Raw genomic sequence first — 13,283 nt, forward strand, 5'->3', positions numbered from 1 at the left:
CGCCCGCCCGCCGGCGGGGCGGCCGCAGTGGTGTTGGGCGGCGGGGCCGGGCAGTAGCGCTGAGTCTGGCTCCGCGGCGCCGCCGAGCAGCTGCCGCCATGAGGGAGCAACGCAGAGGGTGAGGAGCAAAGGGGAGCGCGGCGGCAGGTGCCGGGCTGGGCTGGGATCGGCTCGGCTCGACTCGTGACGGGGCTGCGGGCGGGATGATGGAGCCGGGAGCAGCGCGGTGGCCGCGGCCACCCCAGCGCACGGCTGCAACGTGGAGTAGCTCGTCCATCTCCTCGGAAGACCGTAGGGGAAGCGATTTGTTTCTCCAAAAAGGTCAACTTTCCGCTCTTGTCCCTTCAGGGCAGTTGGGAATGGAGGCCGTAGAGCCGCGCTGTGTGTCCGGTTGGGACGTGCAGGATGCGGGTTCCGCCGCGGAGCCGGGGCTGCGCCGGGCTGGGACTGCGCGCTGCTCTGAGTCGTAAAGGGCAGCCGTAGGAGTGTAGAGCGTTACCTGTGCAGCGCCTAACTTGGTGCGGGAGCGAACTTCCCTAAAACACTTCAATGGGTATTACTTTCATGGAGTCCTTTCGTGTTAGCAGTCACCTTTCCTGGGTGGGCAGGGTCGGGAGGGCTTCCTTTGGGCTGCGCACCAGGTGATCTTAGTGGTATTTTCCAAAGATTGTGTCTTCTGATTCTTTGACCCTTACCTCGCCGTGTCCCTGCTCAGAGTGCTCAGAGCCCGCGGGTGCGTGGCTATGGGGTCTGATGCCCCGCAGTGAGGTGGCTTTGCTAGGAGCGGAGCGGCTGGGCTTTGCTGAGCGAATAGCTGGGTGGGCAGGTAGCAGCTGGAGGGCAGAGCCCCGCTGCCGAGCGGTCATCTTTGCCCGAGATGGAGCGTGTAAAATAAATGTTTAACATCGCGAGCGGTGAAAAAGACTTACTTTACAGTTCTCAGCAGTTGGTATTTGCCTTTCTCTGACTGCTCGTTTCCAGTGTCAGCGAGAAACTTAAATATGTATCGGTGCTTCCCTTCAGCAGCGCCATAAATCTGGCAAAAGCCAATAAAACATGCTGCAGTCAAATTCTTGCTGGAAAGATGCCTGATCCTTGGCTTAAATGGGAATAATCTCCGTGCTCAAATCAGTAGTCTCTAGATTTATAGATGAAAACAGTAGTCCTTTGTACGGCACAAAGGAGTGCCACCTTCTCGCACCGCTAATACTTTCCATCGCAGTGCTGTGCTGTAGCCAGGGAATTAATGAAACCCTGTAAAAAAGACAGCTGTTAAGTCTTCTGGCAATCGCTGTCATCTGCTGCTGAAAACATTTCTGATTTTCAATGAGCAGCAGTGTCTGTGCATGCAAACACTTTGAAACGCATTTATGTTAGGTTAGTGAAAGCCAAGCAACTGTATCGTGTTTATTTTGGCTTTTTGACAGCAGTCATACGGTGGTTGTAATAACCTTTTATTTATCTTAAAGCCAAAAGGTGAGAGGTATTATACACTGCAGTGTTAGAGACTGGATTATTCATTGCTTTATAAGACAGTACTTAATAAGCAGCTTGTTATTAAGTGTATGTAAGTATCTGTTTATTGCCACCTGATGAAATTTCTTACTCTGTGCACATCTGCACACTTGCATATCTTGTTTATGTTCCGCTTTCAAATGAATACGTGAGAAACAGAAGAAGCACAGCAGGAGTTTAGAAAGGGCTGTGCAGTTCAGTCTAAAGTTCTAGACTCTGGAACTTTGCAATGAATAAACGAGAGTACCTGAATCTTACATATATGCAAAAAAAATAGAATGAGTGCAATCAGGATGAGTTAAAGAGATCTGTGAATGGTTACAACTTGTGTGAGGATGTTTTAGCGACTGTGCAACATTGTCTACTCTCCCCGCTGCTGGTGTTGCTCACTGGTTATGTAAAATGTGGGAAGAGAAAATAACCGTGTTTTGTCTAGACTGATGAAGCTGTAGCAACAGAATGTAATTCAGTTTGTTGCTGTTTGGACTATCATCTCTCAGTTTCAGGTTTGCAGTCCTGTGTGTGGTTAGCTCTTCCAAAAGTGACGAGAGATGAATGTCTGTGCTTTTTGCAAGAACAGAGAGGTTATAAGGGCACAGTGTGACAGAATTGCCCACGTAAAAATTATCCTTGCTAATATGATGTAATTATCTTTTAATGAAGTGGCCCTGCTGCTCCCAAAGGATGTGTTAAGCAAGGACCGCGCTTTCATCCCCCTGACTTACTGGTGTATTTAGTGTGCTAGTCACACCAGCACCTAGGTGTCACCATTATCCAGCACTGCTCCTCTCATTTTCAGGCCCACTTTTAATTTCCTTTTCACCTTTGCAACTTTGCAAGTCAGGTGAGGAAGAGGAAAACAAGCCCCATGAGCCCTTAGTTGGGCACATCTCACCAGGCTCCAGCTGCTGCTGGTCAGAGGACTCGTGCTTCCCCTGTCCCTCTGCATCCCCCTGACTCGCAGGCTGCAAAGGGCCCTGCTCACCGGAGTTTGAAACTCTGGCAGACCTTGTGCTGCGGCTCTATTAAGGATGCTACAGCGTTCCCAGGCTTGGTGGAGACTGTGGGAACTGCTGAGCTGGTGCTTCCCTTCAGGCAGACAGAGCCTCCCCCTGCCCGGCCCCCAGCTCATGGTCAGATAGCCTTTGGAAGCAGTGGAGAGGCTCGCAGAGAGCAGGTGAGCTGCAATCTCACCTTCCTACTGCTTCTTGTGTGAACGAAGTAGCTGCAGCCCTTTTGTCTCCTGTGTGTCTGGAGCATTGCCCTGCCTCTTCACCTGCTCCAGCTCCAGGCCTCAGTTCTTTTCTGGGAAGAGCACCAGGACGAAGGGTGGGAACACTGGAGAAAGGCACCCATCCCACCAGCTCAGCCCTTGGGATGTGTGGGTGAAGTGAGTGAAATTGCTCATTGTAAAATGGGCATCCCTAGGCGAATTATTTTAGGCAGTCGTGATGTAAGAGCATTCTGTGTAGTCATTTGAGGTATCTGGCAGTAAAAATGTATGAAAACAGTCCAACATTTCTTTGGCAACGGAAATTTTATTTACAGTGTCTTAGGAAGATTGGTTATGTATTTTCTGGATGGTTAATAAGTGACATAAGCTTACACCGTGCACATTAATTTCACTGATATCTGATTAAGCTTTACCATAAAAAAAAAAAATGAAAGTACAAAAAAAATACTTGTCCTCGTGGTGTTGATGAGTGATTAACCATAACATTTTCTGAATCTTAAACGACTCTCTTGTTCTGCTATTCAACATAGGCAATAAGATTCCGGGTGCTGTATAGGTACATCATTGCCACATGCTCAGTGGCTTTAAAATACTGTAATGGGGAATCAGTGCCTTTGAAAGCTCCCAGGCCAAAAGCTGTGGATCCCCAAATGGCCTAGTTCATCCACAAAACAATCTGGAGCTGACAAACTAAATTCACAGGGAAAATTAGGCAATTAGTTTCAGAGGTTTTTTGCGACTGCATACCTCAGTTCTTACTCTCCTCTTTGCTACATGCTTTGGCACAGAAGCCAAGGATACACTTGCTGTCGGGATACCTCAGAAGCACTGCGCATGGCATTTGAGATAAACCCAACAAACCCAAAGTCCCTGGGTTGTTGCCCTATGCCAGCCCCCACTGAGAGGAGCGCCTGTGTGCAGCTCTGAACTCAGTCCTGCAGCGCTCCCCGGCTGGGCCCACCGGGCTGCTGCCAGGGAACCGCTGGTCTGGAACGAACACTGAGAACTAGCAAACAGCAGGCACAGCTCTGCGGGCCTGAGTGTTGGTCTACTGCTGCTGCCCGCTTACCTGAATCATGAGGTCTCTCTGTCAACAGAGTAATTTGGCAGTGAATATGTTCTCTTGTTCTTTTCCGTTGGGCTGCTATTGTACATTGGAGGGGGCAAACGGTAACCAAATTTGGGGGGGGGGTTCAGTGCGTAAATGAAACTTTTTCTTAAAAAACGCATTTTAGCAGAATGCACAGTAAGCTGCTGGTAGTGCAGAACTTCCTTGTGCCAGACATCTTAGAAAATTTGGGAACTTAGGTGCAGTGTTATCTTGTTGGCAACTCTGTGTCTGTGGTCATCAAACTGTAAGCTCAGATGATCGAAGGTGATTGCAGCAACCTTGCTTTGCAACATTCATATTTTCCCAGAGCAAAGACCGGGACGGCTGCTGCAGCTCTGACGTCCTCTCCCCTTTCTCACTACCTTCAGCCACTGCAGGAGGGGGGTACTGAGGCTGATGAGTTGAGGCTTCTTTAGCATCGTGTGCTCAGTTCAGATGCCATTCCTGCATTTTTGCTTATGGTTACTCCTTTCATTCTTCCTTGTAATTTTAGAGCAAAACGTGGAGTTATTATATACATTTAGCTAGTGAGTGCACAGACGTTGCTGGGCCAGTGAAGTATTCACATATTTCAAGTAAATAGCCTGTCTTCTAAGACCAAAATGAAATCTTGCTAAGAAAAGACTTCACTATTCTCTTTCCCTGCAGCAGTGGTGGTGCTGAAGTGTTGCATGGAGAGCTGCACCCCTAAGCTGTGCCTATGGAGGTGCACTTGGGATCACCACTTGCCCCCCTGCTCTCTGTTACATTAACTTTACATGCACTGTTTGCTGTACAGGAGCACTCAGTTTGCTTGCTGGGTCGCAATTTGGAGCTGAAAGGTGCATGCTTCCAGAACACTAAAGCACTGCGGATCAGACGTCACTCTTCTGAGCCTTTCCTTCCCAACACTGTATGTGCGTTGGACCCAGGATGTCTGTTCTTTAAGTATAGGAACTGCAAATGTGGTTGCTAGCAATTGTACATTTCAGAATTTTCATCAAGTGTAGTCATGGGTTGTCTTTCAGCAGAGCTGAATTCTGTGTGACCAAGACTTCCCTGGCTATAGAACAGATAAGGAGAATTTTCTTTCAAGTTTCCCATGTTAATGGAAACGAGATCACATTAGCTACGCTGTCATTAAAAAAAATCTTAAAATGTGTAGCCTTGGGAGACGTGAGCTGCTACTGCACTCACTAACACTTCATGTAGTTGGCTCTCTCACACTGTCTTCTGGCAGCAAAGCTGAAGGCTGTGAGCTTCCATGCAGAGATGGTCCCATTTACATTCTAGTCATCGTGCAGGGTTTCGTAACCCCATTTGGGTTTTTCCTGGCTTCCATATAGCTCTGCCTCTTGAAAATTCACAGAGGCCCTAGGATAAGGGAGACAGCCCAAAACACGACATTGTCTGAATGCTCACTGTATTTGTAATATTAGCAGAACTTTTAATTTTGCTTCCTGAGCCCATGCTTCAATACAGCAGTCCAAATGGACATCTGGTTGAAAGAAGACATGCCTGCTGCTGGTTAATTCCCTCCTGCAAGAGCTCAGGCTGCTGGCAGTGTTCTGGCACAGCACTGGGATGCACACTGTGCAAGGGAACAGAAAGAGAAATTCCATTTTATTAACTTTTATGTTTTTTATTGTAGCCATGAGACGCAGACAACCTGCTGGGATCATCCCAAAATGACTGAGCTCTACCAGTCTTTAGGTAAGACACTTCTACCAGTTGTTGCTGTTTTTTCCCAATCAGAGGAATTGTTAAGACAAAGATTTCAAGAAGTAGTGAACCAAAATCAATTTAAAGCAAGAAGCTGTGATTTTATTGAGATTAAATTTTCTGCAAACAACTGTGTAAGGCATAATGATTTATTTCAAAGTGGAAAAATTAATATATCAGTGTGGTCGGAATGTGCACTGTATTTACTAAGTAATTTTGCTGCATTGTTGCAAACTTACTTAAAGACTGCAATAGAAATAGGAAAAAGAAAAAGAAAAAAGAAATCGTGAATCTTTTCACTGTTTTACAAAAGGCAGATGAAAAATCAAACCAAGCTGCTATTAATGTTGACTTTTGGGTGGTAGAAAGCCAGTGGAAGCAATTTGACAAACTGCATTGCCACTGCTTTATTTTTAAAGCACTCAATGCTCAGAACGCATGGCAGCTGTCATGATGTCATTTTGAATACTGAAATTGCACACTTATTATGACTTCAGATGTGCCTCCCTGGTGGGCTTTTGTGTTGGGTTTTTCCGTTTGTTTTTAAAATTTTTTAGCAGCATTGGATTTTAGTAACAGAAGCACATCTATGAGATACAATAGGTCAATGTATGCTCTAGTATAGGCTGCTTGGTAGACCATTTAATAGCTAACTATTTGCTTTTAATGGTCCTGTTAATAAGTAATAGAGGATATAATAAAAATTAAGCTATTTCTCTAAAAGAAATATCAGTCAATATGCTGCATTCAAGGAGGAGGTTATGTCTGTATAGTGCAAGTACATAAACCGGCTTTTCAACAGGCCAGCTTTAGTACTAAGGCAGTCAAGTCTAGCACTCAGTGCAGGCTTATTTACTGTGGTGAAAAATAGCTTAAATTATCTTCTGCTTAAGTCTGTGCTGGCATAATTAGACTGTTTTCAGTAGATGAACTGGTATATTTCAAGCTAACTCAGATATCTCTGTAGTGCCCTGATGTAAAAGTATACCTAAGCTATTTTAGAAACACTATATGATGAAGTAGAATGAAAGTGTGAATGTTTTTTCCTTGTAGTATTAACACTATCGCAGCAATTTGTTTAAAAATTAACTGAAAGACAGATCTGTATATCAGAAAGGAATAGAAGACGTGTAAGTTCAGCCTAACAAAATGCAAAAGCAGACAAGTGTTGACTTGCTATTTAATTATAACATATTGCCCGGTTTGCCTCTTTTATCATTCTGCTCTGAAAGTGAGGGGTTTAAAGGATTCAGGACAAATAGCAGTTGTGCATGCTGACATCTCTTTAATACAGGTAGATCCTCAAACAGTTGCCTGTTAATTGAACCACACTCCAACTCTAGCTCACTTTGATCCAGAGATAACATGATATCTCTGATACTGTTGCAGGTCAGACCTGAAGTCCTGTTGAAACTGCTTTTCTTCTGAGATTTCTTTCTGGTATTTCAATTACAGTAGTCTGAAATAATCAAGAAGTCAAGAGGTAGCTCTTTGCGAGGGGAAAAAGTCTCCTGGTGGGTTCAGGTCAACAGTTCAAATGATGTGTGACTGTTGAAGTCAGGTTGCATTTAGTTTAACTGAGATTTTTTCACGGTAAGTATCACCTGGATGTCAAGATTTGAAGACATTCTCATTGCTTATTGCACAAAGAAGGGACGTGTTTAGGCAGATTTTCTCTCTTTTTTTTTCTTCTGTTTTGAAGAGAAAGAAATGTCCATTAGGGCAATAGTTCTTTGTGGCTAATCATACTTCTTGTTTTGAGCTGGGACCAAATGCTCATTAACATGGAAGCAACACTGATTTTAGCATTGTATGTGTAATAGGTGTTCTTATTACTACACTTAGGTGTCTGTACATGTGTACAAAACAGGTTAAACAAACTGATTCTTTGTGCACTGCCACATAGGATAAAGCTTTGGAAAAAGTGCGACTGAATAACCTACCATTTTATTTTATTTTTGAATTGGGTATATTCATCATTGCCTAACTCTCATATAAATTGCATGATACAAGCATAACCCGTTTAGTCTTGAATGGAAGCCTTGATGTGTTTTCAGTGCTTTTCTTTGCCTCAGGTCAAAACGGTAATAATGGGATGTTTCAAGTCTTTTCAGACTGTTCAGTAATACTTTATCTGAAAAGATATTATTAAAGTCGATTTTGTATTGCATACTCATTAGATCCTATTATTTTTTCCCACTGTAGGATCCAAATTTTGCTTCTTATTCATGTGAAGAAGCTAGTAAGGAGCTTAGTATGTGTGCATTTTAAAAATCTGGTAGAAAACATGAATTGTACAATCCAGGTAAATGCAAAAAGTGAGACCGACGACATCAATGCTGTCAAGAATGTTTATTTCCATTTTCCAGCCCTTACACTTAGCCTGTAGGGAGCAATTGAGCGATGAGATGGAGCTTTCTGTACATCCCAGTTTCTGACAGATGTGCTGGCTTTCTGTAAATTCACTACACTTTAATTGATTCCAGTGTGTTGTAATTTGGTAGGGAATCTTTGTCTAATTTAAATTCTTCCAAATTACTGAAAGCTTAATTTTTTTGTAAGCAAATGAGGAAGACGCAACTAGGAGCAAGACAAGACTTTTTGTAAAAGGAGAAGTAATGTTAGTTTTATTCTTCACATATCCACCTCACACACCTAGAAATTGCCACAGCACGTTTTGCTGAAATGGATGAATTCCAAGCTTCAAACTTATTTTCCTCATCTTTGTTTTTAGGGGCTTGGGTGTTTGTTAAATGAAAGTAAATTGCTGTACCTGATCGGGTTGTCAGTCCAGCAGTCCTGTATCCTGTCTCCAGTACGGACTGCATGAGCAAGAGTCTGCTGGAAGAAATTACAAAATAATCTGCCCACAAAGGAAGGTTTCTCAGATTCTCTTCATGCTCATTTGCTGAAACAAAGATACTCTTAATAACTGTAAAATACTTCATTTGAAAATTAGTGTGCATTTCAGAAATTTGTAACTGTTTGTTCTTTCAACATAAGCTTTTCCTTTTAAGAAGCTGAAATGCTTTCTCTGGACTGCTTCTCTTTATTATTTCAACAACGTAGCAATTTTGTCAGTTTTAATGAAGCATCTATTGCTGACTCAAGTTTGGCAATTTCACTCTTCATTTAAAGTTATGCTTACTTACAGTTACATAACGAACCGTCAACATTAAATGACATAACTGTTGTTTAATGGTCAAATGGAATTGGCGACAGGTAATTGCAGTGATGACCTTAGCTGTATCGTTTAATTTATCTACCAGATGTTGATACAGATTGACTAGTTATGTAAATGAAGAACATGGTGAAAAAACAAATGCTGAAATAGGAGAGGTAGTAAAAATCAGTGATGTGTGAGTCTCTGAGGTTCAGCTCCTGATAGTTCCCCCCAGTTTGTGCAATGCTGTTATGAACCACTCTCTTTTTCTAACTTCATTCTGGAAGTCTTCAAAGTACCCAGGACTGCTCCAGTTGCCTTTCTTTCCAAGAGCAGTTCCCCCGCAGCAAGTCTTCTTTCTACTGTTCTTTTACAGCCCCCTTACAAATTTTCTCGTCCTTTGTGATGGCTCCAGGGCATCCCTGAAATGAGAATTTGCATTATTTTGTTGTTCCAGAGAATTCAAGGACCTTTGAGACGAGAAGAACTGAAATCAAAGTAGACTGTGATTGCTTTTTTTATTCTTTTTTTAGTTTATCTTCTGAGAGTGATGATTTAATTGCAGACAGCTTAGCTGTGGATGATAACTTTTTGCCTTTAAGCTGAAAATGACTCTAACCTCTGTAGCAGTGGCCCAGGAGAGCTTGGTCTGCTATACCATACTGTTAGTGTCCCCTTCCTCCAGCCTTCCTATGGGATGACAGGATGAGTTTCCTCAGTGTCTCTGCAAACAGTAATTGCAGTCAGGATGCATCTGTTTCTCTCTCCTAATTCCCCAAGGTAAGACAAGAGGGTGGAAAAAAATCCACCCACACCCTTGCAGACTCCAGTGCACTGCAGCTAGTGACAGCTTTCCATTTAATTTGGAGTGTGAAGGAGGCGGTTCTCCATGGTGTATTTGGAAGAAGTGTCTCATTTGCTTAGCACAGGATGAGAGAATGCTGGGAGGTACTCTGAACCTCCGGCTGAATTTCAGCAGGAGCTGCTGTGTTGATCTTATGACTGGCTACTCCATAAAGCAGGGTGAGCTACTAGCAATCAGTGACCAAGGAGGATAAACATTACTGCCCTTTTCAGATTGTGCATTTTGACTTGTCCTGCTGAAGAGCTGCCTGAAGAGGTTAAACTGTTCTTTGCCATTAAAAAAAATCCTCTACTTATTTACCACAGAGCTATTACACTATGTGTTGCTTTTCTCTGAGATTTTATTCATATTCAACTAATTGATTTGCATGTTTGTATACTAAGGAGACATACATGTCACAAATCAATTACGTGATTTTACCAAAATCCAAAGAGATGGTACATACAGTCTTCTTTAAAATGTTGTTTATCCACTGATACCACTGATAATCAGAATCTACATACTATTTATTTTTTTTTTTCCTTGGGAAAAGAGGATTACTTGGGCTCTAACCGTTGGGTAGTTGTCGGACCTAGAGTATGTCATCTTTGTAAAGTATGTGGCTGCATTCTTTGCAAACATGCAGTCAGTACACGTAGCTATGGCGGAGAAGCCATAATTTGCTGATGAGCTACCAGTGGTAGGGATCATTGTGTTTCAAGGACCTCGTGTCTCTTGACAATTAAGCCATAGGTATATTAGCAGTGAAGGAGGAAATGAAAGAGAGTGAGCAAACTAACGTTCTATTGTGGAACAGTTAGCCATATGGGAATGTTTTGCTCAGGAGTATTACTTTCTTGGCTTGCAAATGAATAACATTCCTTAATAATTTTGAAGTTGGTTGTTTGCTGTTTATTTATTTCCCTATTTTATTAAGACTAGAGCTCAGCTAGTATAGAGGAAGAATTGCTGACCTGACTGCAAACTGACTACATCCCAACTCCCTAATGGGATATAACCCAGGTGAACATCATATCCTTTCTTACAATTTTGGTGAAGAAAAACCATCACAAAATAAAATAAATTTCCCTAGGCCCTGTCATCTGATCACGTAACTGGGAGGCTGATACATGCTGTGATGTTCATCCACTTCTTGGTGTAGATGCAGTCAGTACCACTTCAGTGCCCTGAATGCCTTCCACTTATTAATTAATTTGCAGACAAACTGTTGAATGTTCTACTTTGTGGGGTTTTTATAACACATCCTGCCCTGTGACTTCATGGATGGTGGTTAAGCTGTTTGTGTCTGTATATGTAACAGCACTGCTACTGTTATTTATCCTCAAAGCAGTGTAAGTGATAGCATTAATTATTGTTATAGTGAGTCAATGGCTAGAACTCAAATGATATTAAGCAATGTTTCTTTGATTAATTTCTTTCCTTTATCCATTTGTCGTGCCTACATCTTTAAATCACAATTCCTACAAAGGTGATATATGTTATTGTAAGCATCACTATAAGATTTACATAGGGGTTTTGGGCAGCAGGAAGATAATCAGCACTCTAATCAGTTGGTCAGGCAATCACAGCTAGATTGAACTGGTTAAGATGAAACTTCCTGGGAAGTCAGGGTGCTATTACATACAGTCTGATGAAAAATGTGTAGGTTTAGTGGCTGGTAGTGGGATTATAATTCATTAAGGGTACTATAAACTCTTTTTAAGTTTGCTAGGTATGCATTGTCAGAGACGACAATGACGTGTAATTAATTCCCAAAATAGCTTATTCAGCGCTAGCATTTTATTTATAAACATCTATTGGAATATGTCACAAGCTATGATGAAATACTACTTTCAGATTTTGAAGTGTATTGATGTAGGTCCACATTTTTTTTCCTTGCAAATGTGAAATCAAAACAAAAACCCTGTAAATCTTGCCAAATTAAGATTAGGATTTGATGAGCATGGCCAAATGAGTATATGACTTGATGAGATCTAATTTATTTTGGTGAAGTTAATTTTGAACTTAACAATTTTAACTCTTGAGATGGTAGTTATCGCCTGAAGCATGTAACTATTCTTTTCAGTTTGGTGACATCCAGGAAGTGAAAAACTCGCTGTCCATAAATCAAGAGAAATGACTGTGCTGTTCAATTAAAAATCCAATAGAAAGTGATTGTAATAATGTTCACAGTAATATAGAAAAGTGATCTTTGTAAACTAAAAAGAAGGTGGTGTCCAGGTAGAAAGGACTTGAGAGATGCCGTGTGTGTGAGACCAGGAGGTAGTCTGGCCTCTCCCAGATTTTTTAAACATTGAGTCAGATTAGCTGAATTAGAGGGCAATACATGGTCAAATGGAACATCCCAGTCATTCAGCACTAATGGCTTTTTAAGAATACCTGTGGAAAGCAATTCACTTAAAACACATTACTTAAGATGTATAATAATCAAAGCAAATACCCCTCCAAATTGGACACCACATCACTTATTAAATGTGGTCTTTTTAAAAAAACTCATTGCTCTTCAATTTTTTTTATTACTTTTAAATGCTTGCTGTCTTACGTCATGTGATAAAAGGATCAAGAACATAAAGATTTGTTTTTACTGATAAGGATTTGTTTTTACCGTTAATACTATATTCATATCTCAGTGTAGAATCTGGAATTTAGTATGGGCGAATTAAAATCAAGATTCTGCAACTTCTTATTTGTTGATACTGTGTCAGTAGCAAGTGGGATGCTCCGGCAGGTGGTTCAAATTTACGATGTAAATCATGGACCACTTCTCAACTGAGTGATTTTTACCTGATTAGCCACTGTCAAAAGGTTCTGCTGTACGTAATTATGCTGTTTCTCAATTCTGTAGAAATACAGCCTTGAAAAATGTGTTGATGATGCTGTTTTAGCTCTTTTGAGGAAAAGCATAGCCTTTACATTTTGAGATTTCTCTCAGCTTGTGGAATTATGCAGAAGAGGTTAATTGGATAAGATTAATTGGATTAATTGTCTGATTGTTTTTCAACAATTGCTCTGATTTTAATTCTTCCTATCAACAATTTGAAGTCTTTTTCCTTAAAGCTACTTGTGTAAGGAACACGAGTTCCTGTGGAATAACTCAAGGCACTTCATAGTGCCTGATGGAGGAAATCAGTTTTCTAGATACCTTTCTCCCTTCCGCATTAGATGCTGCGGAATAAGTGGGGGAGCTTAACCTGTCTGTAATGAGAAGAAGAAAGCAGCAAAAGAAGATTTCCTAATTTCAAGGGTCATTTGTACTTTAACACTTGGAACCCTTTCAAAGAAGTGAGAGGGGTGTGTTAGGAGCTGAGGAAGATCTTGGGACGAGCTTACTACTGTGTAGATGAGAATTGTTCATTGTTGCTAAGGCCTCAGCATCTGCCTTGTCTTACAGGTCTTCTGTAGCATAATCCTCTGTCTTCTCCCCCATAAGCATTTATATACTCCTTTGAAGAGAGAGTTCGTTCATGGCTGAGTGGTGGAGAGCCACTCTTCCTCATCCCTCCTGGGTGTAAGTACTAGTGTCACCAAATACTGCAGTGCAACCTTTTCCTTGGTCTGTTTGTTTCCAGGGGGCAGGTGACCTTTTCCACTATGTGATTATTTCGGAATGCAAAAGCACATTATGTTCTTGAGCATCTACATTTTTTTGATGTGTGAAAGTTACCTTTCAAGCAATGAGGACTAGGACTGGAGT

General features: G+C 41.8%; 1 protein-coding gene across 1 annotated transcript in view; it reads left to right on the plus strand.

The window, feature by feature from the left end:
• Nucleotides 1-13,283, plus strand: part of DMD (dystrophin) — a 1,000,055-nt gene that overhangs the window by 917,347 nt on the left and 69,425 nt on the right. Inside the window, 1 exon segment of the mRNA XM_031557153.1 lies at nucleotides 5,491-5,552. Within this exon segment, the coding sequence (XP_031413013.1) occupies nucleotides 5,491-5,552 (62 nt within the window).

Source organism: Meleagris gallopavo, chromosome 1 (assembly GCF_000146605.3).
Source record: "Meleagris gallopavo isolate NT-WF06-2002-E0010 breed Aviagen turkey brand Nicholas breeding stock chromosome 1, Turkey_5.1, whole genome shotgun sequence".
NCBI lineage: Eukaryota > Metazoa > Chordata > Aves > Galliformes > Phasianidae > Meleagris > Meleagris gallopavo.